The sequence below is a fragment of the Podarcis pityusensis genome (assembly GCF_964106645.2).
Source record: "Podarcis pityusensis genome assembly, chromosome: 6".
NCBI classification, from domain to species: Eukaryota; Metazoa; Chordata; class Lepidosauria; order Squamata; family Lacertidae; genus Podarcis; species Podarcis pityusensis.
Window position 1 is genome coordinate 95,890,957 of NC_138030.1, and position 27,790 is coordinate 95,918,746.

The 27,790-nt window shown below is 47.1% G+C and overlaps 2 protein-coding genes across 4 annotated transcripts in view; both read right to left on the reverse strand.

The window, feature by feature from the left end:
• The window catches only part of LOC308480623 (uncharacterized protein), a 125,074-nt gene that overhangs the window by 83,604 nt on the left and 13,680 nt on the right, over window positions 1–27,790 (reverse strand). The window lies entirely within an intron of this gene.
• On the reverse strand, window positions 846–27,387 carry OLFML2B (olfactomedin like 2B). 2 transcript variants are annotated; one of them, XM_081012138.1, is made up of 8 exons: window positions 27,226–27,387; window positions 17,900–18,163; window positions 12,736–12,843; window positions 10,687–10,863; window positions 9,408–9,624; window positions 6,894–7,511; window positions 4,098–4,274; window positions 846–2,495 (listed from the first exon to the last, which is right to left on the reverse strand). In XM_081012138.1, exons 1-8 carry the CDS (start codon window positions 27,370–27,372, stop codon window positions 1,894–1,896), a joined length of 2,310 nt encoding a protein of 769 aa, XP_080868264.1. In that variant the 5' UTR covers window positions 27,373–27,387; the 3' UTR covers window positions 846–1,893. The 2 variants fall into 2 exon arrangements, with proteins under 2 accessions (XP_080868264.1, XP_080868263.1); XM_081012137.1 differs by having other exon boundaries at window positions 6,894–7,514.

Here is a 27,790-nt window from a genome sequence, read left to right on the forward strand (position 1 = left end):
GGAGCCGCCATGCTCCCTCTCCCACACCTTTGGCCCCAAATCACGACTGGCAAGCTGGTCTTGCTGCACCCAGAGATGGGCTGAGGGCACCCCATAAGCCTCTTTCTCACTACCTGCCTCTCAGCAGCTGAAGGGGGGGGTGCCAGGCAGAAGCACGCAGGAGCTGCAGCATGCTGGCACAGGACAGCCTTGCGGTTCCAGCCCTGCGTGCACACCAGATTTGCTCTAGAACTCCAGGCAGCCTGAGGCGGCCTCCGCTGCCTCTGAGGCTTCTTGGTCTCCAGAGGGGCCTGGTCCTCCTCCTCCTCTGCCCCACAGAGGTGCTCCCTCCTTCCCCCACAGTCAGTCAGGCGGCTTGTACGGGGACAAGGTGGGGAGCGGGTGCTGGCGGGTGGAAGGGAGCGAAGCACGGCCTACAGGCTCCAGGGGTGTTGCTTTGGAGCTGGCTGCCGTTCCTGAGGCGTGCTCCCTTACCCTGCGCTGCTGACTGTCATGTGCGCTGCCTAGGACATCCTGGAGCCAAAGCCAGGCCAGGAGAGTAGAGCGTGCCAGATGTGGAGGGAGCAGAAGCAGCACAGCTGACCCAACCCCCTCCCCATCCCAGGTGCTCATCCTTGGCTCCTTGCTGAAGCTCACCTGCCAGCAGGGAAAGCCCTGGCAACCCTGGCTCCCACACTGGCCAGCCTGCAATGCCAACGCAAGCGTTGAGGGTAAGCTGATATATATAGCAAAGAAGATCTCACAATTTACAGACATGTCAGCCTAATTGGTAGAATGCCAGCATTATTAGAAACTGAGCAGAAAATGGTTTGCTGAAAAATCAACATGGCTTCTGAAAAGATAAGTCTTGCTTCAGCAATTTATTTTATTTATTAGTTCTTAAAATGTCAACACACACAAACATACATACATACAAAGAAGGGATCCAGTAGGCAGTATACATCTGGAGTTTCAAAAAGCTTTTGACAAAGTCCCGCTCTATAAGCTACCATGGGATAAGGGGATAGTTGTCTAACAGATCTAGCAGCTGAATAAAGCCTGTTTGGAAGGAGTTCTACCCAGTACAAGGAGCAAACAACGAAGGGATGGCCTGCACTCGTCTCCTTCCAAGTTTTCTCCAGCACAGGAGTCAAATTGTCTTCTTGCAAGTCTGCTCTTGTACAGGTTAGCTCAGGGGGGAGTTCTGCTATGTTCAATGGGGCTCATTTCCTAGCAAGTATGTTTAGGAATTCAGCCTGAAGTGTCCCATACAGACTCCTGTGGGTAAAGCAGGGGAAGAACCTGTGGCCCTCCATATCTTGTTGAACTCCCAACTCCCATCAGCTCCACCACAGATGGCAAGTGGCCAGGGATGAGGGGAGTTAGAATCTAGCAACATCTTTTCCAGCCCAGGGTTCAAAAGACAGCAACTGGGGCAGGAGCGACAAGAGTTACAGGGTCAATGGCCCAGAGTATACAATGCGACTAGACAAATACAATGACAGAAGGAAATGTGAGCAGGACTCTGGTTTTACTGAGTTTTTAACATTGATGTTTTATTATAAAAAATGGGGGCGGGGGCCCTGTTCTTATCCAAAGTGTGAGTCTTCTGTTAGAAAAGCATCCCTTTGCCTTATTATTCATTATTTGAGAGTCTGCACTTAGCAGGTGCTGATGAACAATATTTTCCATTGTTTCATAGGAGGCAGCACATTCAGTATAAAAACAAAAGCAGGATTATGTCCAAAATAAAAGGGTTGGCTTAGGATGTGGACTGATCTACAATCCACTCTTTTTTTAAAAAAAGAAAAAAGTTTTTTTTCAAAAAACCTTATTTACTCTGATTTGTACAATAAAAAAATATTTATTAAAAAAAAGGTGCTAGTGGCCTTTAAACATGATCTCACTGTGTCCTCAGTAAGCAAAGATGACTTTGTACGTGACCTGGTGGCCATTGTCCCAAGCATAGAGGAGCCGGTCCTTGGGGTTGTAGTCTATCTGAGTGGTGTAAGAGTACTCGTTCTCAAAGAGCAGGCGGGGGATGATCTGGGTGTTGGTGTGCGTGTCAAATGCATAAGAGATGTTAGCATTCTTCTTGTTGTAGCTGTCAATGGCGTAGAGGACACCGCAGATGACAAAGGAGTTGCCATAGAAGTTTTTGCGCAGGCCTGTCCGCCAGGTGGTCTCCTTGCGAGTGCTCAGATCATTGGCGTTAAGTTTGCTGAGGACAATCACCTCCTGGCTAAAGCCTTCATAATTAATGGCTGGGTAAATGATCCACAGGCCATTCTCATCCACTGCAAAATCCACATCAGAGTGGCCACGCCACCGCCAAGGTGTCTCCTCGTCATAGGCCACATCTTCCAACATGGCCCAGGCAGCCACATAACGCTGCTTCAAGTCGTACTTGATGAGGTTGCGGGTAAAGGCCCGGTTATAGTAGAGAGAGCCATTAAAGACCGCATGGCCAGTCCCCATCCAACTGTATGGCAGCTTGTATGAGTTACTCCATCGACCTAAGGGGCAGAGATCACAGAAACAGAGAACTGTAGGGTTGGAAGGGAAAGGGTCATCTAGTTTAACTCCCTGAAATGAAGGAATCTCAACTAAAGCATCCCTGACAGGTGGCCATCCAACCTCTGCTTAAAAACCTCCAAGGAAGGAGAGTCCACCACCTCCCAAGGGAGATCATCCCACTGCCTAACAGCTCTTACCACCGTTGATTTTAATTTCATTGGTTCACCTGTTTCCTATGGAGGCTCAAAAAGGAGTCCAACAAACTGCTTTATACCCAATCAGGCTATTGGTGCATGTAGTGCGGTACCAGCAGGTCAGTGTAAGACAGTGGTGGGGAACCTCAGGCCTGCAGTGGGAGTTCAACTGCTTCTCAATGTGGCTCTTCGGACTCTCCCAGGCAACACCTCCTCAACCACATCCCCTCAAGTCAGGCAAAGCTGGCGACCTGCCACTGGCACCTCCCTCTACTCTAACTAGGCCTGAAACCAATTTATTTCCCAAGATCCTCCTCTGTGAATATTAACGTTGAATATTCAGTAGTTTTTCTCTGAATATTCTAATATTTGACATATTGAGGTACCTCAGTCAGTGCCGTAGCATGAATGGGCCGTGGCCCCAGGGACACTTTTTTGAAGGGGGTGCAACTAGGCACCCCACAACAGGCTCCTTCAATGGAGCTTGGCTCCAGCGCATGAACGAGCTGCAGGGACAGGCAGCTTCCTCGCGCCCAACCCCACCACCAGCTGCAACTCCATACCGAGGTCAAGCCTGACCTAGGGGTGGAGGGGGGGAGTGAGCAGTAATGTGTGCAAGCCCAGCCGCAGCGCCATCCCTTGGTCATGCTTGACCCGGGGCGAAGAGAGGCGCCTGGCTGCACCAGCTCTATCCCAGGGGATGGAGGGGCTGCAGTGCGTGTGCTCTGGGTGTGCCTTGCAAGGCCAGCTGCAGGAGGCTCCCTCCATGCACTGCACCCCTTGGGGGTGCACCCCACATCCCCCCCCCCACGGCCTGAGATTACACGGCTGATCTAAGTTATTTGATTTCATTATTTGACAAGTGGTGGTGTTTTAGCCGGTATTAAGAATATCTTACAGATGTTATGTAATGGCATTTAATATTTGACAGTGGACAATTTATGAGATTTCATATTTGACCCTGCAAAAATAAAATAAAAATCAGGTTATGCCAATACATCTAAAGTGTTCAAAATCTGAGGTAAAGGTCCATGTTCAAAATTTCAAGTTTGGAAGATTTCAAGTATTTGTTTCAGCTGTAGTGTCCAGTGGTATTAACGGATGAAGGAGCGGTTTTTCTGAGCATAAGTGGGAACAACCTGCGCTGGATAGAATATTTTGGGTCCCCTTGATTTTCTGATCTGCAGTTCACTAGCTTCAAAGACTTCATGCTTCTATGCCCACACTAGCCTCAAACTGCTGAATCAACGCTACCCATCTCCATCCCACCAGACTCCTCAATGGCCCTACTCTGGCGCGATTCAACACTGTGTCTTGGCTCTGCTCTGAATCCATCCAGGATCCACCACTAACACTCAGCCTCTCTCTTTCTCTCTCAGGCATCTTATCACACAGCACAAGGCAGACCTTGCTTGAAGCTGTCCAGGTTCCGAAACTCGACCAGGGTGTTGCCATAGTAGTAGTTGGTGACATAGATTCGCTCGTCCTTGGCAAGGGGGTCCTTCATCCAAGCCCCTTCATTCCGCCCATACGTGTTCTGGGTCATGGGCCCAGAGACAGTAGACAAGGTGTCCTTGCACTGGCCTGTTAATAAATCAGAGCAGCAAATAACGACAATCACAACAATACCTTGCATTGTGTATGTAGCACATTTGAAGAGTTCATAGTGTTTCAAATACAGCAATTATCTCAGCAACCTTTGCCTCAACCTTACAAGTGGGCAGGTGAGGGTGAGCATAGCTGTTGAGCTGTTGGGAAGTGGAGCTGGATTTGCAGTGGAGAAGGAGAGGCAAGGGCTTCTCTCTCCGCTTGCCACCCCCCCCCAATCGCCTTTCCCTTTAACATGGCACACAAAAGTATGGAAATTGGCCAGTGAATTAAAGTGATTACTAGCTGAAAGACAGAGCCAGCAGCAACAAAGCAAGCTATTCATCTACTTATTACATACCTTATTATCCAGTTATTAATACCTTATTGATCAGTTATTGGGGGCACTGTGTTACAGTGGTTCTGGCCCTACCTATGGGACAAAAACTAGAGAGTAGCACCGGGAAGGAGCTTTTCTGCTCCCTGGTGGGTATGCTATGGGGTACTGCAGGACAGCAGCTTATCTGCTATTTTATACAGGCAACTCCCATTTTGTGCGCATTCAAGGCATGCGTGGCCGCTGAAACATGCGCCTTTTCTGGCCCCAGAACAGGGGTGGGCTTATGTGTGCCCCACTGATGTGTGTGATGATGTGGAGCGCAACCCCCATGCAAATGGGGAGCTGCCTGTATTTCTTTGAAGCTGCAGAGAGCAGGCAAGTAGGAGCTTGGGGGCCAGGTGCCCCCAGTACGCTGACACTCAGCTCTATTTCTCTATAGCATCTGAATTCAGGCTGAGCCTGAATCCCGGCAAGATGGAGGCATTGTGGGTGAGTAGTTCCTATGGCAGAGAAATTGGTCAATTGCCTACTGTGAAGGGGGTTACACGAGCAGGTTCACAATCTGGGGTTTCTTCTGGATCCAGGCTTGTCACTGGAGGCCTAGGTAGCCTCTGTGGCTAGGAGTGCCTTTTACCAACTGCAACTGATATGAAAGCTCTGATTGTTCCTGGGCTGGGAGGGCCTGGCCACAGCAGCCCATGCCCTGGTTACTTCAAGACAGGGTTACTCAAGCAGTATATAAATGTTGTGGAATACATGGATGAATAAATCAATAATATTAATAAACATGGCAGGGTTGGCACAGAGGATGTGCCATATACAAAAAAATTTCTGGACAGGCTCATAGCTTGCCAGTAACCAATGCAGCCCACAAAACTCAAGAACTTAACATTGTCTGTAAAGCAGATAACAGACCCTGGTCCAGGGCCTTTAAAACAGCAAGGCAAGACACCAGATAATTCTCCTCAGAGTGAGTCAAATTCTAGGAGTCCCCTGCAGATCAATGACAAAGGAATCAACAGGAAATACTTGCATGCATTCTATAATTTTGCAATTTCTGTTCCTTATTCTGCTTCTGGTCAATTCACAGAATTTCGTTTTCCTCATATAACGTAGTGTTTGATGCGCTCTCTCTCTCACTCACATATGCACATGTGCACACAGAGAAAGAGAAAGAGAGAGAAGGGGGAATCCATTAATCTGCAGAAAAGCAATGCCACTTTAGCTTCAGATTTAAGTGATTTGATTGCTTTCCTAACAAAATTTGCTATATTTCACTTCAGTTGCACAAGCTCCTTTTGGAAAACAAAAAGAAACCTGGCCTGCTATTGCCCTACATCAGTTTGTTTTACCAACCATCTCCTGCCACCCATCTCTGTGTCTTTATAAGCGTAGCCTTTCTGCTGTCACAGGCATGCGAGAGCTGCTTCTCTGGCACCTGATTCCATGTGGCTGAGCAGTGGGTGTGAGTGTTGTGCTTTTCTGTGCCTGAAGTCTGTAGTTCTAATAAGCATCAGGCACAGGCAGTTTAGACGGCCATTGCAAAACTCTTAAGAAACTTCAGAAGCTGCCTTACATCTGGTCAGACTATTTGTCTATCTAGACTAGCCTTGTCTACCTTGGCTGGCAGAAGTGCATCATCTTTCCCAGCATCTACAACCTGATCCAATGGGAGATTCTAGGGATATGCTCAGCCACTGAGCTACAGTGCTATATTGCCTCACCTAATACTAGTTCTTTTATTTCCACTTAGAGTCCAATTGTTTTATTCAATGTTACTCCAGGCTAGGTAGACAAGCCTGGTGTTTCCATACACATCTTTCTGGTGCATCAGTATCTGTGGAAAGAGATACTTCTTTCCTTGAAAACATCTCCCCGAACCTAATCTCCACCTAAAGGGCACCATCAGGGGCTTAATCAGATCAATCCCACCCCTGTTCTCTTCAACTGTCACCTTCAGTATTCCATAGCTTAACTGTTGTCAACATTTGTAGGTCCTGAAAACTCACAGGTCCTTTTTAGACCATTTTTGTTCGTCTTCTAAATTTACAAAAGAAAATGCTTTTGCATTCTTAGGGAATCCCCTAAATATGTGGAGCTTGCTTACCTAATGTTGAGGTGGCTCCATTTCTCTTCCAAACTTGACCAGCCAAGTTTTGTTTTGGAGGGAACAATATTACAGTCTGTCAAATGCCTCACGGGTGAGAAACAGAGCTCCACCAGCACCCTGGTCACAAGTCTGGATTAAAGCAATATCAATGTGGACACAAGCTTACCAATGCTGTTTCGGATATCTTCCTCGTCCAGGCCCTGGGTGGGTGTGACGGTGAGGCTGGGCCTGGCAGGGGCTGCAGGGGGCACCGCTTTGGTTGTGGCAGCTGAAGTCGGCTGGGCTGTTGCCTGTGTGTGGAAATTTGTGGTGGCTGCTTTGGCCATGGGGGGCTTTGTGTCAAAAGCATTCCGGGTTGCCACAACCGTGGAAGCCTGTGTGGCAGTTTGAGCTGCTGTTTTTGTTGCCCATGTGGCGCCTTCATCCACCAAGCCAGTCACTGAGGAGACTCCAGTGGCTGCTGTGGGCTCCAGAGTCATTGCAAAATGGCTGCTGGCTGTAGGGAGATCCGATGAGGTAGACACTGGTGTTGGCTCAACGGAGGGAGGCACGATGGCAGAGGACAGGGGTGGCTTGGTTGTTGCAGCACTGGTTGCAGATGCTTCTTTTCCAGCAGATGTGAGGCTTGCAGCATGCTGCTTGATGAGCCTGATGCTTTGGTGAATAAGAGGCTTTTCCACAGACAGCTGCTTCCTCATGGGAATATTTGGCAGGTAGCTGTGTTGCAATAGCTGGTCTTCAATCAGCATATCAATTGGGCTCTCACCACTGAAATGCTCATCGTCTGCTGGAGACACAGAACAAGAAGTGGGGCTTACCCTTCCCTCCTGAACACGGTGTGGATGGAAATGGTTTAAAATGATTGCACCTTTTTGGCCTGCTTGCCTCCTGCCTGCAATACTACACACTACAGCCACTGGCTTAATGCCACATCTAAGCCAGGGATTTCGGTTTGCTTTGTGACCAAAAAACCCACCACCCACAGACAGGATAGTTTGTTCCTGACTTACAGACTGTGGTTTGTAGAGAGAGAAACAAACCGCAATCATTGATTTGGACATGCCAGTAAGTCAGGGGTCCTGGTTTGTTTGGGAATGGTTGTAGCTCAATAGCAGAGCAACTGCTTCGCATGCAGAAGGCCCCAGGTTGACTCTCCGGCACCTCCAGGTACGGCTGGAAAAGATTTCATCTCTGAAACCCTGGAGAGCCTCTGCCAGTCAGTGTAGAGTGGACAATACTAAACTAAATAAACTACTGGGCTGACTCAGTATAAAACAGGTCCAAATGTTCCTCTGTGCACGAGGAGGAGGAGACAAACAGCTCAGAAAGGCACAATCATGATTAACTTCTAACTACGGTTTACCATGCTGGGGGGAACTGGGTCAGTATCAGGAACACACGGTGAACTCTGGCCTAACTGGGTATCCTTAGATGAACAACAGGAGGCAATTCCCTTGTTTCTCTCAGCAGGCCCACCGGGTGTACAAGCCAAAACATTCTCTTACAATTGCCTCATCTTTAAAACATCTTAAATGTTAACCTCAAAAGAAAAAAATGTGCAACTCAGTTCTTAGGAGCTTAAAAGCTGAGAATCAGGTTCCATGTTAATATTAAATGTCCAAAATGACTCTGCTGATTCTGACCCCAGTCCAATGGACTGCACACTGTAAAAGAAAATGGAATCAGAAGATCAGCAGTTTGATGCGGGAAGGAAAGGAAGAGCAACCGAACCAGAATGCAGGTTCCCTGTTCCTCCTCCTGAACAGCTGACTGGCAAGATTCCCCCTTTGTTTCCTGGGCCCATGAAGCGCTAGCTGGTGAAGCAGGACATACATAGAACTTTCTTACATGCACAACCTCCCATCCAGCTACTGATAGGAACGTAGAAGCCTACATCCCTGTTGCTGTTTTTTGAAATATTATCAAAATAATTACAATATAAATGGGCTTTGGGAGGAATTTCAGAGGCCATCTAGTTCATCCATCTCTCCTGCTTGGAGACAGGAACATCTACTTGTGGCAGAGGACAGGTGCCCTACAGAAAGTGACTTGCAGAGCAATAGAGCCCCCGGTGCCTTCGACTGCACACCCTGAAAGGGAGAGCCAACAAGCACCCCCTCACCTGCTCAATGAGTAATGAGCCACAGGAGATAAAACGCCTCACTGATTCCTAAACCCTATATCCTGTTTCTGATCAAATTTCACTCAATCATAAAAATAAAAGCTGTCCTGAAAACACGTACACACCACATATAACGTTCTCTGTGCCACAGCAATAGAAAGGAAATCCCATGTGCCACGTGGGGAGGGAGTCGTTGCGAAATTCTCCTTCCTGGCCTTAAAAGGCCACAGCTGAGGCCTTTCTACATACCTTCAGTTTGGAGTAACTGCTTCTGTTTCCAAGATTCAAGTTTTCCAACCATTTTGAATTTCCCATTGCTTCAGGCTCGCATCCCCATTTCTCTGCTCCCATTTCCCCATTAGCCCTTTTAAAAAAACCATCCAATCAAGAGACTAAAATTTCACCTGCTATCCCCCCCCCCCCATATACTATTCAAAGCACTGTAAACAGAATTAAAGTGATGGCAAGTGTCGCAACCTGCCTGCCAGCATTTCCCTGAGATCCAGAATTCTGAAAGTGCCCTTCTACAACCTTCCCAGTCCCGAAACGACAACTCACGTTCATCGAGGTCTTTTTCTGTCTCAGGATCTTTGGCCTTATAGTAAGTGACTCCTCGGATGATGGTGGGCTGGGCTGGAGTCCGGCTCCTCACATGGAGTTTTCTTGGCAAACTTGACTTTGCCTTTGGAGCTGGGGGCGCATAGCGCAAAGACTCTGCAGAACTGATTTGCTGAGAAGCCATTTCATCATGCAGGAAAACCTCTTCGTATTTTTCCTTTTGAGAAACAAAACAACATATTAAAGTGTGGCCAGAGGACAAAGAAGGAGTGTTTGTCAGTAATTATCCATCTGACCAAGCAGGTGGAGTTCTGTCTTGGAGGGGCTGCATCCTCTGTTAAAGGAACAGGTTTGCAGTCCAGAGATGTTGTTTGTTTGGGACATAATTCTGGATGCTCAAAGGGCATCAGTGTCACAAAGCACTTTCCACCAGCTTAGACTGATGTGCTAACCATGATCACCTCCTGGACAAAGGTAGCCTGGACAGTGGTCATTCATGCCCTGGTAACACCCAGGGACAAGAACTGCAATGTGCTGTATATGGGACTGCTTTTGAATACTTCTCAGAAACTCTACTTGATGCTGAACTCTACTACAATGAAGATCACAGCTGGCATGAGTTATGGGGAAGAACATCTTCTCAGTTACCCTAGGTTTCCCACCTCAGTCAATCAATCCTGTCAACAGACTTCAAAATGAAACATATCTATACATTAATGTAAAAGATACAAGTTTATCAAACATCTCCATCAGATAGGAAAATATGGCTACATTCATTTGGATAAGCTTTTTAAAATACTGAAATGTGAAAGAGATAGCGCCCACATGTAGTAATATAAATGTTCCTGTGTATTTTTGGACACAGTTGAAAGAGCCAGTGTTTAACCAATAACCTTCACCATTTGAGATCAGGGATGTTGTTGGAGCACAAGTCCCATCTTCCCTGACCACTGGCCATGCTGGCTGGAGATTATGAGTGTTGTCAATCCAACAACATCTGGAGGGTCACAGCTGCCCCACCCTAACCTATCATAACCACAAAACAAGAAACACAGAGTAAATGAACTGCTACCCTTTCGTGGAAGCAGGCAGTCTTTTAGTCAATATTTTAAAGACTACTTGAGTCACGAAAAGTGATTGTCGTCCCTGCTTTAAACTTAAATCTGGTAGCAGGCAGAATCTAACACAATCCTGGTTTCACTGATTTTGGGGAGGGGTGGGGAATGGAAATGAAAAGTTCCTGGCCCTCAAGGAGGAGCTTGCAGAAATCTGAAATCACCTCAGTGAGAGTGTAGGCGGCGGCAGCATCCCTCTGCAGTGAACTCTGGATGTCAGCAAGGTTGTTAGAGATGCTGTCAGAAGAATTTGTCTTGCCTTTAAGATCCATCTCCTGCCAAATTTTGTCTGCATTTGGTCTCTTCTCTTTGTGTTCCTTGGTGAGATTGCTAGACAATTCCTAGAATGAGCACAGGGAAAGAAAGAACATCATTAACACAGAGAACAGAGTTCTACACATTAGCCTACAGTTTGTGGGATTAAAAAGTGTTAGAGGACCAATGACTGCTGCCAGGAGCTTCCTCCCCCCTCCCCCGCCCCCATTCCAGCCCTGCCTTCCTTGGCCAATTTCCCTGAACGGGCCTGAAAGCCAGACCAGTCAACAGCCAGAGGAAGAAGAGACAACAAAACATTGCACTCACGTACATACCCTCCAGGAAGGGCCTTAACCCCATCCACCACCCTTTTAAATACAATTAAATGCACTGAATATGTGTGAATGCTTCTCAGAATCTTTGGGATGGAGCAGGACAGAAACCAACAGAAATAGTTAGTACCTTGTGCTTGAACAATGACTCCTGTAGATCAATAGCAAAATATACTTTGTAGGCTCCACGGCTCCCAGGCCAGGCTATGCCCCACAGAGGACGCCCATGACAAGCAGCTGCGGAGCAGGTGGGGAAGGCAGGAACTCACAGCTATTACAGGAACAAGGGAGTCTTTCTAGGTCAATAAGTGGTAACCGAACTCCCAGGGAGACAGCTGAAAATAATGGGCCTCCCCACTCTTCTGCCACCCGCCCCCAGCCAGGCCCACATCGACAGTGGCTACCCCTTGTTTCCAAGAGGGCACATGGAAAAGATTTCAAGGATTCTTTGCTTCTCTGGTGTGTTTACAATTAACTTGAATTGTCCCCATGATGCAGTTGGTGCAAGTTGGTGCCACCACACACAACCTAGCATTTCCCAGATGAAAACAGAAGCTCTCCTGCATATTGTTAGCACCCACGTTATCAAACCAAGGATAAGTGAGGCCTGAGCCTCAAAACGTTGTTGAGCTTTCCTGGGGCAATTGCCTGATAGCTGCTCTGCTGCTGCCAAGCCTGGGCCGCCCGCGCCACAGCCACAGCCTGAACCAGAGCTGCCCGTGCAGGCACGCTTAACAAACTGCAGGCCCCAAGATCCTTTAAAGAGTTAAAGTGGAATAATGGCACCTTTTCTGCAGACAGAGGGCATATATTTATGCAACTGGTTGTAGATAAGTAGGACCGCCACCATTTCTCCCGGCTCAAGCTCCTTTGCCTCTAAAGCAGGGCCAGCATAACCATAGGTGCTAGGGGCGCAGGGCACCCGGGTGCCCAGCTCTCAGGGGCGCCAGGCCGAGAGTCCGGGGCCAAGATGTGGAGTCCGGGGATTGAAAAGCCAGGCCAGCCGACAGCCGAGTGGAGCAGAGCCTGTCGGAGCTTTACTGCTGCAAGCACTGAGGCAGCCGGCCAGCTCCATCCTCCTGCACGCCTGGGATTGGCAGGCTGTCAAGAGGCCCACCCAGCACATGCACGCTGCTCCCACAAGGGGCGTAGCTTCCCTCCCAAGCCTCTGCAGGGATTGCTCTCCTCCCTCCACCCACAGCAGCATGGGAGAGAGTTGCAGGCCCCCCAAAAGCTCAACAACTCTGAGCTGCCCCCTAAAAAAGCTCAACAACTTTGGCCTCCCGCCCCACCCCCAAATTGGGGGCGCTGGGCAGTTTTTTGCACCCCAGTGCTGCATATGCTAAAGACGGCCCTGCTCTAAAGCATTCCATAGACAAGTTAGACAGGCAAAATTTATATTGGCATGAAGTGATGGGCTTGTATTATTTCTGCATGTCGAGCAAGAGGGCTAGAGGAAAGGGATGGAAATGCTGGGTGCCTACAAAATCTCATTTCACAACAGACTATTCCCAAAATTGTTGTGGGACTCAGTATTGTGGATCAAGCTGCCCACAGTAGAATATTGATCTGCAACTTAGCAGCTTCTTGGGGCTGTCATAATGTTGTCTAGGGCAGCCATCTTACCTCTTCCAGTTTCTCCACTCGGCCAACCAGCTTCGTTGTGACCGAGTGCAGCTTGAGCAAGTCTAAGCCATAGAAAGCGCCTTCTAGTAGATCGATGACAGCTGCCAGCTGAAAACACATAATCATGGAACAGTTATGTCACTGTCTCCCCTCATATTTGCTTGCCTGAAAGTAACACAATTTGTGTGCTCTTTGGAAGCTCAATAGGCAAGTTAACTATCTCTCAGCTAAACCTCCCCTATAGGCCTGTTATGAAGACTGTTTTGTACACTGAAAGACACAAGAGAAAGAATATCACATTTATTTCATAGTCCTCAACAGCATTATTTGGCAGGTGTGTGTGTGTTGCGCTATAGGGTCTTGGTTGGGAAAGGACCAAAGTTTATTGGTTCTGAAATGGAAATATTAATGGCCATACATAGTGGTATCCCAAGAATATATGCAAAAAGGTTTTTTTCATAATCATCATGCCTATAGTGTCACCAGTGTACTTGGCATTTTTCAGAGCTTCATAAGCAAAAAAGACAAGGTTCAGGTCATAAGAAGCTTACATTCTAAATTAAATGGAAAACAGCCAAGGTCAGGAGCCCTTTTAGGAGCCTGGTAGCTTATTCTGAGAGCGGGAAAGACAGCAAGTTCACTACTTTAGCTTCACCCTCAAAACATGATCAAACCCAGAACTTGGGTTTCTCTGTAACATGACTGGCTGTATCAAATGCTTAGCAAATCAAAAGGAAGTCACTGAGAAAGAAAATGTTCATTTGTGGTCTTTGAAACGCACACCTAAGAGTCACTCTTCAAGGGCATTTGGCATCAACAACAGCAGAACAATAGTCTCCACTTATATCTTGCTGAAAGAAATACAAATTGTAATTACATAAATAATTCTGTAATTTTTAAAACTAAAAGATATATACCCTTGCTACTTTACGTTTCTGATCTACCCTTTTATGTGGCTGATGTTATTTGATTGTGTTTATCAAATCAATTCATAGCTTTTTCAAACTGTCCAGAGGCCTGTGTTGAAATAATGCTTCCCAGGAATTTAAATTCTTATAATTGATCAATCTGCCCTCGTTTAATATCATTCATTACACCAGGGTATTTTGTTTTTCATTCTTCCCCAATATCTTAGTTTTATACTTGTTTGTTTCTAGGTCCAATTATTTCCTTCTCATTAATTTTTTCTACTACTTTTCTACTACTTTACTAACTGCGTGATCTATAATTATGCTAAATCAGTAAAGCAGAAAGTGTGCACTCTTGATGGAAACCTTTACACATTTTGATACCGAATTTTGTTCAGGAGAATTTACTCCATTTACAGCTGCCTGGCTTCTGTTTTTTCCTGTCCTCATAGTCTGTTCCTACCTTCTGTATTGTAGTAATATTTTATTCCAGACAAGGCCATGGGTAGTTTCACCCCAAAATTAATGCTACAGTTAAGTGTTCTTTGCAATTTCTCACTTTCTCTCTATCGGTATCCAGATTGCAACCATCGGTACTTTTATTCCTCTTCCACATGTGTGCAACTATAAGAAATTCACTGTTCTGATGGAAAATATTAAATTGGAACTGACCCTGTAATAGCAGTTGTTGTTTTTCAAAAAATGAAACTACGGTAAATGGTATCTTTTAATCTAAGCCCAATCCAAAAGGAAGAAGTTGTTAAACAAATGTGAGATGATGAATTGCTTCAAATTATGCTTGGCACAAGAAGGTTCTGGATGCCCTAGTTCTGAGCATTCCCAGCTTGCGTTCTAGAGCCAAGCATGTTTGCATAACCCTCTTCAGGGAACTTTATGAATTAGCCGTATGGAACATGACACCGTTCCTGGATGACAAGGAATCTGGCAGCAGTTCCCTAGAAACTTCACAGAAGGGGGCCATGAGCGGTGGAGGCAAGCTTGAGGATGATGCTCTCAGGCACAATACAACCACCCGTCTCACAGCTGCCAATAGGTTAACATGAATCTGAACATGTGAAGCTGCCTTATGGAGTCAAGCCACTGGTCCATCTGTCCCAGAATACTCTACTCAGGCTGGTAGTAACAGTTCCAAAAACTCAGGGAAAGTTATTTTCCAAAACTGTGGCCAGAGATAGCTTTAACTGGATATTTCAGGGACTGAACTTGAGACCCTCTGCTCCCAAAACATATGATCTGACACTCAGCCAGCTAGAATTTGTTAGTTAACTTCTGAATTCCCTTCCAGAAGATTGCTTGCCCTTTTTTAAAGAAGGACTGAACACATTCATGGAGAGAATTCATGGCTATTTGGAATGAGAGCTGAATCGGGCCTTTGTGCTCAAAGGCAGTGCCATAAACCATGAAAAGCAGGTGCTGAGGGCCAAGAAGAGGGGAAGGCCATCCCTGCTCTGCGTCCCGATTCTGAACTTCCAGAGGCGTCTGGGTGGCCACTGCTGCAAACCGAATGCTGGGCCTGATGGGCTTGGGTCTGCTCTAGCAAGCAAACTTTTATGTGCCACCAAGATACAGAGGGTAAAAGCAAGCTCATCCTCGAGTATTTCATGTCACAAAGACTTCCCACCAGCTGCCTGAATTGGGATGCCGCCAAGCAAAGCCTGGTCCAAATTGTGGCAGCTTCCAAGCCTTTGCAATATTCCTCATTAGGCTGAGGTCACCCATTCATGTGCAAGGCCAGCTACATGCCACCTTGCTGCTTGGAGAACGAACAAAGGAGGTGTTGCTGGTCAGACAGTCAAGCGGATTACAGTTCATTTGAACTTGCCCAGGCAGGAGATAGCTGGAGGCTCAAGTTTCATGTCTTTCAGGGTTGTGAGAACAAACCTAAAACAACCGTCTCCAGTTACATTTTGGGCTGCCAAAAAAAAGCCTTGTAAAGCAGAAAATAAGGAAAGACAACAATTACCAGAACAAGCGCATGAAGTTGGCGGCTTCCTGGTATGTGCCTTTTTCCACACAAGGACAACCCCAAATGAGTGTGGGAAGCCACTCGGAGGACAGCGCATGCAGGCCCCAAGGGAATGGAAGGCAGACTGCGGGAATGAAAGCAGGAAACCAAGTGGAACCCTTGTGGCCAGAGGCTGTCTCTATGTCTCCAAGCACCAGATGTGTACGGTAACACACACACACACACACACACACACACACACACACACACAATCTCCATGGGCTTGTCGCAGCCATCATGCTGCCCTTGCAAGTTTTCCAAAGACATCTGGTTGGCTCCCATTGCAAAGAGGACTGTTGGTCTGATCTTGCAAGACCAGACCCATCTTTAGCAGGCAGCACTCTCAGAATTATAACTGTTGGGATATGCACACACAAAACGGAGACTAATTTGAAAGCAAGAGCTTTGGAATGCCACAAATTGGCAAAACTAAAGCCAGAATTGTGTTCTGGGTTTTTGCAAAATTAGGTTTTATTTCCAGCTGGGAAGGGCAGCGCATACTGAGAATGAGTCTGATTTTTCAGGAACATTCTTCTCTTCCTTCACCCCCTGCAGCTCATCACAGATCTGCCACAGCTACCACATACTGCCACGTACACAACGCCCCTCAGCAGGATCACTTTCCACAAAGAATAAGTGTAAAAGGAGTAGCATTCCCTATGCGTTGCTACAGGGAAAGCATGAATATCATTAGTTGTCTTTTGCTGAAACTTTTCCCAGCTGGCAAAGCAGAATGTTCATAAAGCAAAATGGACATTCAGAAAAAACTAAGCAAGACAGTTATTCATTGACACGACTCATAATTTATAAAGCGCTTTCTGAGTATTCAAAGTGTTCCACACTTTGAAATCTGTCACATTTATGTTACCCATAACTGTTACACAATTACAAGTGTGTGGATCATAGAATCATAAAGTTGGAAGGGACCCAAGGGTCATCTAGTCCAACCCTCTGCAATGCAGGAATCCCAGCCAAAGCATCCCTGACAGATGGCCATCCAGCCTCTGGTTAGAAACCTCCAATGAAGGAGAGTCCACCACCTCTCGTGGGAATCTGTTCCACTGCCAAACAGCTCTTACTGTCAGAAATTTTTTTTCTGAATATTTAGTTGGAATCTCCTTTCTTGTAACTTGAAGTCACTGATTCGAGTCCTACCATCCAGAGCAGGAGAAAACAAGCTTGCTCCATCTTCCATGTGACAGCCCTTTAGATATTAATAGGTGGCTATCATATTTCCTCTCAGTCTCCTTTTCCAGGCTAAACACCCCCAGCTCCCTCAATTGTTCCTCATCAGGGCTTGGTTTCCAGACCCTTGATAATCTTGTTCTCCCTTCCCTGCACACATTCCAGCTTGTCAATATCCTTCTTAAACTGTGGTTCCCAAAACTGGACACAGTTCCTGAAAGGTGCAATAGAGCAGTGCAACATTAAATATATATATTAGCTCCTAAGGAATTCAATGGGAGGAATCATAACTAGCTATCTATGGAAGAAAACTGTTCTTCAACCATGACCTGCCCTCCTTAGTATTCCAAGTGTGGTCTGACCAAGGCAGAATCGAGTGGTACTACTACTTCCCTTGATCTGGACACTAGACTTCTGTGGATGCAGGCTAGTATAGCATTTGGGTTTTTTGCTGCTGCATCACACTGGTGACTCAGGTTAAGCTTCTTCAGATACCAAGTGTGCATGCAAACGAAAACTTATACTCAGAACATACTTAGTTTGTCTCTAAGGTGCTACTGGACCATTTTTTTATTTATTTCGACTGCGTCAGACCAACACAGCCAACTACCTGAATCTAGGAGCAAAGAGGCAAGTTGCTGGCCAGAAGTCTTCAGAGGAAGGAGCCGCTTTCAGGCAGGGCTGGGAAACCTGTGCTCCTTCCGATGTTGTTGGCCTGCAGCTCCCATCATCCCTGACCCCTGGCCATGTGCTGATGGGAAGTGGAGTCCAACAATATCCAGACCACCATTGCCTTCTCAGCCCAGTTTGTTAAGAACATGCCGAATGCTCCGAGGAGCTGCTGTTTTACACGCTAGCACTTTATGGTTGTCTGTCTGCTCCCATGCCCTTCAAACCTGGTACATTTGTAGGTATCATGTTCGTTTTCAAAAAGTCAGGAGTCTACAGATTTATCTCTTCAAAAACAGTATCAATAGGCTGCCTATTGCTTCGGAATGAGAAATCACAGTTGCAGTGTGTGTGTGTGTGAGAGAGAGAGAAATACCTTGAAGTCCTTGCTGTCTGCTTCTTGCAGTTTCTTCAGCCTGAAGTCTCCCTCGCAGGGGTTCAGGGCGGACGGTGGGGCTACACACGAACATTTGCATTCCGGTCCAGAAGTGATCGTTTCCACCGTGTAAAAATCCTCTGGTTTGGCAGCTCCTTCGTTAATCCTCTGGCAAGCGCCTCTGCCCAAGGGCCTCACCACACACTTGCACTGGCAGTCTCTGCCTTCCGACACGGCCTTCACCTTGTCATAGTCCCCTAACAACTAATAAAGGGAAAGGAGGAAAAAGAACAAGCTGGTCAGTTTGTTCTGAAAGTAGAATTTCCCTCCCCTTCTCTCCCTCCACCCTCCTTGCTTTATGTTTGTACTTGTGGAGTGTTTGGGAGAGGCTCAGACATTCTGAAACCTTGAAGAAATAGGTCGCTGGTTTAAAATATTGCTGACTCTCGCCATTTTCTGCTCCTTGATTATCTGGGAAAGTAATTTTCTTCCACCACCCAAAACCCCCCAAACCCCAAACTAGTCAACTTCCCCCGATGAACTTTGCGCTCTCTCGCTCTCTTGGGTTTTGGGAAATTAAAAGGCTGTAGTTCTCAAACCATGCATTCCAGGATGAGCTCATTTAAATTTAACAGGCACAGTCCCTCAAGACATTCTCTTCCTTGAGCCTTACTGAAGTGAGCAGAAGTTATGCAAGAACTGTTCTTTTTGCACCTCTCATTTATTTCAGGTTGGCTTGTGCAGGAGAATGGTCCCAGTGGGAACTAGATATGCTCCAGAAGGAATGCAGCCAAAGGAAAGGAAACTCTCACGGTCTGCTTGAAATAAAGTCAGAGTCAATCCCTCAGCAAGACCACCTTCTCTTGCAGGACGATTCTGAAGAGCAGCACCTTTCCCCTGAGTTCTAGAGCAGACCAGGTGCATCAGCCAAAGCAAATGTCCAAGAACTGCAGATGCAACCCAGAGAATTTCCTTTAGGGATCAGACACAAAACTGACGAATAAAAATAGCCTGAGCACATGTTTTTTCTTGCTGTGCAAGTGTGTGCTGAGACTTCCCAGGAGTGGAGGACTTCATTCAGAAGAACTGTCTACTCAGCAGCAAACCCAAGTCTGCCACTGAAGGTACATTTCTTAAAAAGAACAACTAAGACAAAAGGGAGTGACAAAACAATAAATACAACCTGAAATCTAGTCAATCACCAAAATTGGGTATATCTGATTTGACAAAGATGGTAAAGCTTCTCCTGGTGAGGCATGAGGTGTGTGTTGGCCATATTCACACTTTAGTTTTACATTTTTGGTGTGCACCCCCCAAAAAACAATGTTCGGAGAGATTCAGTGATGAGACACCCTGGCTGCTTTGCATTCAGATGGTACAGGCTCAGATCAGACATCATGCTAAAGAATGATTTGGGCTTCCACACATAACAGAGGCCAATCACGGGTCAGACCTGCTTGTCTGCTTTTATTCTCCATCTCCTCGGCACCGCAGTGGAGCGCCCTCCGAAGGCAGAGCAGCGGTTGTAACTATGGTTTGTCAGGACAGACATGACACTGAACCAGGGAGGGGGATAGTCAATGTGGTTCCCTCCCCTGATGTTGCTGGACTACAACTCCTGTCACCCCTGACCCCTGGGTGTGCTGGGTGAGGCTGATGGGAGCTGCAGTCCAGTACATTTGGAGATCACATGATGGCCACCCCTGCGCTCAGCCGTACTCAGCCTTCCTTAACAATGATTCGGCATGACATCTGAAGCCGAGCACCAGCCAGATTACTAGTCAGCAGTGATGGATGAAAAAGGTTGTGCCACTGAGCAAGAAAAATGCAATCTGTGCAGCTGATAGAAGTAGTACGACTCATGCAACACGTTGGCGACTAAGATACACACAATAATTACCAAAATGATTATACATTCTCTATCGATCTTCTGAGAAAAATACAAAACCTTATTCAAAGCCACGGAGACTTGCGAACTACCCAACCTAAGATGAACTTATAATATCTGATTTCAATGGATTTTCCAAGTGCTTAAGTCAGTCTTTTGTTTTCTTTATCTTTTTAGGTAAGTTCATGAAGATACCAACAAAAGGTAAGTTTGATGTTGTTCACAATACCGACAGATGCTAGTGAAGCTGTAAAGGTAAAGGTAAAGGGACCCCTGACCATTAGGTCCAGTCATGACTGACTCTGGGGTTGCAGCGCTCATCTCGCTTTATTGGCCAAGGGAGCCAGCGTACAGCTTCCGGGTCATGTGGCCAGCATGACTAAGCCGCTTCTGGCGAACCAGAGCAGCGCACAGAAACGCTGTTTACCTTCCCGCCGGAGCAGTACCTATTTATCTACTTGCACTTTGATGTGCTATTGAACTGCTAGGTTGGCAGGAGCTGGGACCGAACAACGGGAGCTCACTCCGTCGCGGGGATTCGAACCGCCGACCTTCTGATCGGCAAGTCCTAGGCTCTGGGGTTTAACCCACAGCACCACCCGTGTCCCGTAGTGAAGCTGTAGATGGATATTAATAAGGTTGTAGACAGGGTGCCAGCGTTTTGCACCTGTTTCGCCCTGGCAGCCCAAGTAATCAAGAGGGGCCCTTTTACTGGGGCTTGCAGGTAGCACACTCCCAAGGTAGGTTTCCAGGCTTCTTCAGATGTCTCATCTCAAAGCCTTGATACGTATATTGATATTCACTAATAATAATTCAAACCGAATCTTATTAGAAATAACTTAATGCACTTCTAAGTATTTAATTAAATAAAAAATACATATCCCTTATACGTGAAATCAGTACCTTTCGGAGTTTGCCTCTATCTCACTAGCAGCAGGGCAGGAAGAGGACTCCTGCATGTGAAAGCTACGCTGTCCTGTAACACAAAGCAGGCTAAGATTCCCCATCTATCAACACGATTTGTGTGTTTCAAAATTAGTAATTAGGCCACCATCATTTCAAAACACTCCTTTTTTAAAACAACCCATAACTAAATTTAGCCTCTTTATTGTTGGTCAGTTTCTTCCTTTTTTTCATTGTGCTTGACATAGAATGTAAGCTTCTTTGCTCCTTTAACAATGGAAGCTGATCCAATCAAATAGGCCCAATTTGCTTGCTTTGTTATCCAGCTATACTATTCTGGCAATGTATTCATTTTGTATTAAATTTGGCTGGGCTTGCATTTGGCACATCTCTGATGCAAATAAAGCAATCTTTTTTTTGTAAAAAGGAAACTATAGTAACACCCATGACCTGAGTTCATTCAACCACAGAGTAAATTAATTTAGAAGCAGACTTTAATCTAAGTAAAATTAATTGTTTCTGTTTCTAATAAAGAGCCGAAAGCACAGTCAGTCGAGCCATAAAGAGCTCCTGTTCATACCAATTTATGGCTCATTTTTACAACTGTTGGAACCTATGGCAGCAGCTGTCACTTTTGGCTGACTTTAGCCACAGGTGAAAACCAACACAAAGATGATTGAAAGTGCCGCTGTTGCCACAGGAATAAACATACAACTACTCTTGCAGCACAATCCTGGAAATATCTGCTCAGGAGAAAGTCCTACTGGGAAAGGGCTATATGGCAACAATCCAGCGGCGTAGTGTGGGTTGTCAGCACCCGGGGCAAGGCAAGTAATTTGCGCCCCCTAACCCCTAACCTGCCGCCGCTGCCAGCTTCTTCTTGCTGCTGCCTGGTCTGGTCTGGTGTGGTTCTCTCCCGCGCTCAGCGCTGCGCTGGGCGGCCACTGCACTGTCCCTCCCCCAGATAGTCCCTCGCTCTCTCTCCGCACCGCACGCCTGGCACCCACCCCCTCCACAGTGGGCGGCGACCCAGCGGCTCGGATCGGATTCGCACAGCCAGCACTGCAGTGAGAGAGAGAGTGAGTGAGCCAGGTAGGGGCAGAGAGCTGCGAGTGCAAGCGCCCCCCCCCCCGATGTTGCACCCGGTGCGGCCGGCCCCCCCTGCACCCCCCACGCTACGCCACTGCAACAATCCTAAACCTACCTATCTTGCTAGGGGTCCTTCCAGATGCTAATGGTTCATTCTGACCCAGTTTTTCTGTGTCTTCAATTTTATTAGGTATTCCACTACTTCCCATCCACGCCAGTGCACAGTCCTTGGTGGAATGTTTCGGTGCTCTCTTTTCTGGTGCCTCCCCCCTCAGTTCCTACCTTCCTGCCCTCTACTACTTTTCCCCATTGGGGGCACGTGGGCAGATATTTCCTTTCCTGTGCATGTGCACCTTAAAACATTCGCAGGAACTGCACTAGCTCCATACTTGGTTCCTAGTTATCATGGATGCCTGCGCTTGGGGGAGGGGCAACATCCATTTCCACACAAGCCTTTTAACTCAAGATGCTAAAATCTTTACAGCAATATTTACTGCAAGGCTCAACGCATTTATTTCTTCCTACATCACCATGGACCAAGCTGTATTCATACCCCAGAGACACATCTGTGACCCAGTTTGCCGGCTACTCAATGTTATCCATCATAGCAAAAGCAAAAAGTTACCCCTATGATATTCTCATGACGAAGCTGGTAAAATGTGGGCTGAAAAAGGTAACTGTTAGGTGGATTTGTAGCTGGTTGACTGACTGAACCCAAAGAGTACTCATTAACGGTTCCTCATCATCCTGGAAAAAAGTGACAAGGTTCTGTACTGGGCCCCTTGGTTCAACGTCTTTATAAATGACTTGGATGAAGGAATTGGGGGGATGATCATCAAATTTGTAAATGACACCAAACTGGGAGGGGTAGCTAATGCTGCAGAAGACAGAATCAGAAATGTAAATGACCTTAACAGATTGGAGAACTGGGCGCAAGCGAACAAAATGTATTTCAATAGGGACAAATGTAAGCTTCTGCACTTAGGCAGGAAGAACCAGATGCACAAATATAGGATGGGGAACGCCTGGTTTACTAGCAGTACATGTGAAAAGGATCTAGGGGTCTTGGTGGACCACAAGCTTAACACGAGTCAACAATGTGATGCAGCAGCAAAAAAGGCAAATACTATTCTAGGCTGCAACAACAGAAGTCTAGTGTCCAGATCAAGGGAAGTAATAGTACCACTCTATTCTGCCTTGGTCAAACCACACCTGCAATACTGTTTCCAATTCTGGGCACCACAATTTAAGAAGGATGTTGACAAGCTGGACCTTGTGCAGAGGAGGGTGATGATCAAGGGTCTGGAAATTAAGCCTTACAAGGAACAGTTGAAGGAGCTGGGTATGTTTAGCCTGGAAAAGAGGAGAGTGAGAGGAAATATGATAGCCATCTGGAATCATCCTAAGGGCTGTCACATGGAAGAGGGAACAAGCTTGTTTTCTCCTGCTCAGGAGGGTAGGTCTCGAACCAATGGAGATTCCAACTAAACATTCGGAAAAAAACTTTCTAACAGTAAGAGATGTTTGGCAGTGGAACAGACTCCCACGAGAGGTGGTGGACTCTCCTTTCTTGGAGGCTTTTAAGGAGAGGTTGGCTGGCCATCTGTCATGGATGCTGTCGCTGAAATTCCTGCATTGCAGGGGGTTGGACTAGATGACCCTCGGGGTCCCATCCAATTCTATGATTCAATGAATCCAAGTAAGAAATAACGTATATAGGCATTCCTTCGCCTGACCATCATTCAAAATCAGAAAGCTCTATCAGCTCTAAAGAAAGCAAACTTCACACCAGTATTCCTACAGTTATGACAATGTCTTGAAGACCCACGTTTATCCTGGTCAGGCTGCATCACTGCAGTAAAGATGGCTATCCTGCCGAAATTTTTGTTTCTCTTTCAAGTGCTGCCAATTATGATTACACCCAAACAATTTAAAAATTGGCAGTGCTCAATAAACAAATTTATTCACAAAAGGGGGGGGGGAAGCATGACTAGGCTCCAGAAATATATATGGAAGTGTCAAAAATGGTGGTCTCAGAATCCCACATCTCCAAACTCATTACAATGCCTTCTAATTAAAGTATTTGATGTCACTGATCCATGGGCAGAAAGGTAAACCACAGGTAGATATAGAAATTTCAGGTCCTGTATATAGAGCATATCCTTTTCTACCCTCTGCACTCACTAAAACACATGCTATTGTGAACGCTTTCCTCTGAACCACAGTAAATGTGTGGAAAGCAAAGTTTAAAAAACTAGCTCCCCCAATATCTCCCCTTATCCCTCTTCGCTTTCATCCAGGGCAATGTTTAGATTGGAATGGTTTGGAACAGGTGGGTCTTTATAAATTAAAATATTTCTATGCAAACAGTAACCCACCCACCCCCCCGCCACAAAAAGAACAATTCATAGCTGCCATACCAAACCTTAAATGGTCATGGTACCACTTCAACCAGCTGTTAAGATTCCTGTATAACCCAGACATTTCCACTCAAGCAAACAGGAAACTAACAGCAGTAGAGCATTAACCTCTCTCCACTCTCTAAGGGCACAGCTTCCTCAATTTATAAAGCTCGAATAATACTAGAATATGGCAATCTATTGTTCACAAAAAATGCCATGGAAAATGGACATAGATGTGCAAATACCAAATGAAAAAGGGATGGCTTTGTGGTCTGGGAGACCACTGGAATCAATTTCTGCCAAAATAAGGGAAGCCTCATTAAAACTTCTGCATAGGTGGCATTATACACCGCTGAGGCTATCCTGAATATGTAAGGAAGTTAATCCCAATAGTTGGAGGAGATGTATTTCCATATGTGGTGGTGATGATACAACATCATCAAACCCTTCTGGAATGCTGTCTTCAAAGAAAAAAGCTTGATACAGAACAAAACAACTGAAATGTCCCCTGCACTAGCGCTGCTTGGGCTTAGGATCCTGTCTGCTCATGAGTATCCTGCAGATGACCTCTTAACCTTTCTATGGACTGCTGCCCATATGGAGATGGCCAGCTGTTGGAAAACCAGTGTTGGGCTGAACGTTGATTCTTGGTATAACAGAGTATGGTCATAGCGGAGAAACTAACATGCCAGGTGAGAGCGGCAAAGGGCAAACACAATCCATATTCCTTTTATAACATATGGCAAATGTTTATTGAATACAAATTGCTCAGACTGTGGCAGGAATCCACCCAGCACTCGTGGGAAAATGTGGCGTGATCTCTTAAAGTAATCAAATGAAACTTTACCACACGGCAAGTCTGTAATTTTATCAGGACAAGTTATTTGTTTTTTTACTGTTGTAACAATTATTTTCTCAAAAATTATCTTCTGTACCTTGAAAATAAATAAAAACAGTATTAAAAAAATACACAACGTCATTAAAAACAACCTGAATGAAAATGCACAATAAAACAATTTAAAAGCAAAGATGATGATTGTTATGTACTGAAGTTCTCACCCTGGGCCAGCAGGGGGATACTGTAGATAAAGGTAAAGGGGACCCCTGACCATTAGGTCCAGTTGTGACCAACTCTGGGGTTGCGGCGCTCATCTCGCTTTATTGGCCGAGGGAGCCGGCGTACAGCTTCCGGGTCATGTGGCCAGCATGACTAAGCCGCTTCTGGCGAACCAGAGCAGCGCATGGAAATGCCGTTTACCTTCCCGACGGAGCGGTACCTATTTATCTACTTGCACTTTGATGTGCTTTCGAACTGCTAGGTGGGCAGGAGCAGGGACCGAAAAACGGGAGCTCAGCCTGTCGTGGGGATTTGAACCGCCGACCTTCTGATCGGCAAGTCCTAGGCTCTGTGGTTTAACCCACAGCGCCACCCACGTCCCTATACTGTAGATAGTTATGCAAATAAGGGATCGAAAGTGACGTTCAGTGATTGGATAGTTTTAGAAAATTGTTACAGTTACGTTGTACTGGAGCTCTATATAAGCAGGCTGACTGAACCCTTCAGTTCTGTTCTGTTCTGGCCTGTGAATAAACAAGAGCTGTTTGAAGAATCTCTGTGTCGTATGATATGTTCACCCACAACTTAACAATGATAATGGCAATGTTAACAACTACCTGTTAACAACCCACTTGCCAAAAAAGATAAAATAAAAGAAGAAATAAGTGCTAACGAACTTTTATACCATCTGTGACTTCAGATGTATAGCAGGCTATTTTGAGCTTTACAGATTTTCCACAGTAAGAGAAAACTGCATCAAATGTAAAAAAGACAAGGCGGGGAAGTACTGGAATTTTGATGACAACAACATTGGGTGGGTGGGTGTGGAAGCAGCCTAGGAAGCAAGTTGAAGCAGATGAGATCCACATCAGACTGTGCTTCTGTTCCAAGACGTTAGTACAGATGAAAATTAAGGAAGTTCACAGCCCATAGGGTGTAACACTGCAGTGCTCAACATGGCGCACACATGTGCAGAGATCCCATCAAGGGATGAAGTGGAAAGATACCTTTGAAGAGAGTTTCTTTAACACAACCTGTTTATGTTAAGGCTATGAATCACTGCACCATCTTAAGCACATTCTCTTTGGAATAAGTCCCATAGAAGCAAATTCCACCGAGTTCAAAGTAAAGATGTTTTTGATTGAGCTGCAGACCCAAAAGCTTCAGCTCAACTGAGTCACAGTTCAGCCTTCAAAAATATGAAGCATATTTATTTCTCAAAGGGACAGGCACCCAAATGAAAAATCCACATACATCCTTCTTTGGAAAAATAATGGCTCTAATCTGAACTGGTTTGCAGACTAAACTAACTTGCAGCAAGTCTCCAGGATGCTAAATAATGATTTCCATGCCCTTGGAACCAGCACCTGAATACTGCGCGCATTTATTTCATTTTTAAATTTCTCTTTATCCAGCTCTCAATACAGCACAACACACCTTGATTTGGAAGCAAACCTCAGGCATTCGGTGGAACTTGCCTCAAAGAGACCTGATTTTCAAAGAAAACATAAGCTTCCTGAAGTTCTAAGCAAATCCGCGCCTGGGAACTGGGAAGCCTCCCCCCCCCCGCCCCCGGGCCGTGCCTGTCGCCGGCACCCCGCTCGGGCCCGCGTCCGGAGAGCCCCTCGCCCTGCCCGGGATCCCTTCCGAGCGCCCGGCAGGGGGATGAGAGGGCGCGGAGGGAAGGCGCTCGCCTCCTCGTTCCGGCACCTTCTTCCTCCCCAGCCAGATCCCGGCTCCGTCGGACGCACCCCGGTCTCCTTCAGGAGCGGGAAACAGACGGCCTCCAGCAGACCCAGCAGCCGCATCCCGAGCCGGCGACGGGGCGAGTGGCGGCGCATCGGCGTCTGCACGGCCGCGGCTGGATCGCCCCCGGGCTGCCCGGGCTCCGCGCCGGAGTGCGCCCACGCCGAGCACCTCCTGCCCCGGAGCTGCACCCGGCGACGGGCAGTGGGCTTAAGCCCCGCGGCCGCCTCCCTCCTCGTACCTGCGAGAGGATGTTCTCCTGGTTGTCCGCCTCGTCGTGCAGCGGGGCGCCGGCGGCGGGGCTGGCGGGGGCGGCGGAGGAGCCCCAGCAGGCAGCCAGCAGCGCCGCCGCCGAGCAGCAGCAGAGCAGCGCCACGGGCCGAGCCATGGAGGGCGCAGCGGCTAGCGGGCGGCGGGCGGCGAGGGGCCGGGCATGGGCGGCGGCGGGGGTCTTGGGGCGAGCCGAGCTGCACCGGCCGCGCCGGGGATGGCGGCTGCGGGGAAGAGCGCGCCCGACCTCGGCTCGGCTGCCCGTCTGGGGCGGGGCGGGGCGGAGGAGGAGCCTCCTCTTCGGCTATTGTGTCTTCCGACCCCCCGCCCGGCCGAGCTGCGGAGCCCCAAGCCCGCCCGGAGGTCTGGGGCCGAGAGGCAGGGTCCGACCCGGGTCAGGCGGGTCTCGAGGGGCTCCGCATTTCGTGCGGAAGAGGCGCGCGCGCGGCCAGCCAAGGCGAAGCTCCCCCGAAGCGGGTCTCGTCTGACGGGACTCCGAGGCGCGAAGCCCGACTAAGCTCGCCTTGAACCTTCTT

Coding starts and splice junctions, on each gene's coding strand:
- OLFML2B (XM_081012137.1), bottom strand. CDS start 27,372: ATGGCTCGGCCCGTGGCGCTGCTCTGCTGCTGCTCGGCGGCGGCGCTG. Junction 9,625..10,686: donor CCGCCTACACTCTCACTGAG/GTGATTTCAGAT, acceptor GTTTCTCAAAAG/GAAAAATACGAAGAGGTTTT. Junction 2,496..4,097: donor CCTGGACAGCTTCAAGCAAG/GTCTGCCTTGTG, acceptor TCTGCCCCTTAG/GTCGATGGAGTAACTCATAC.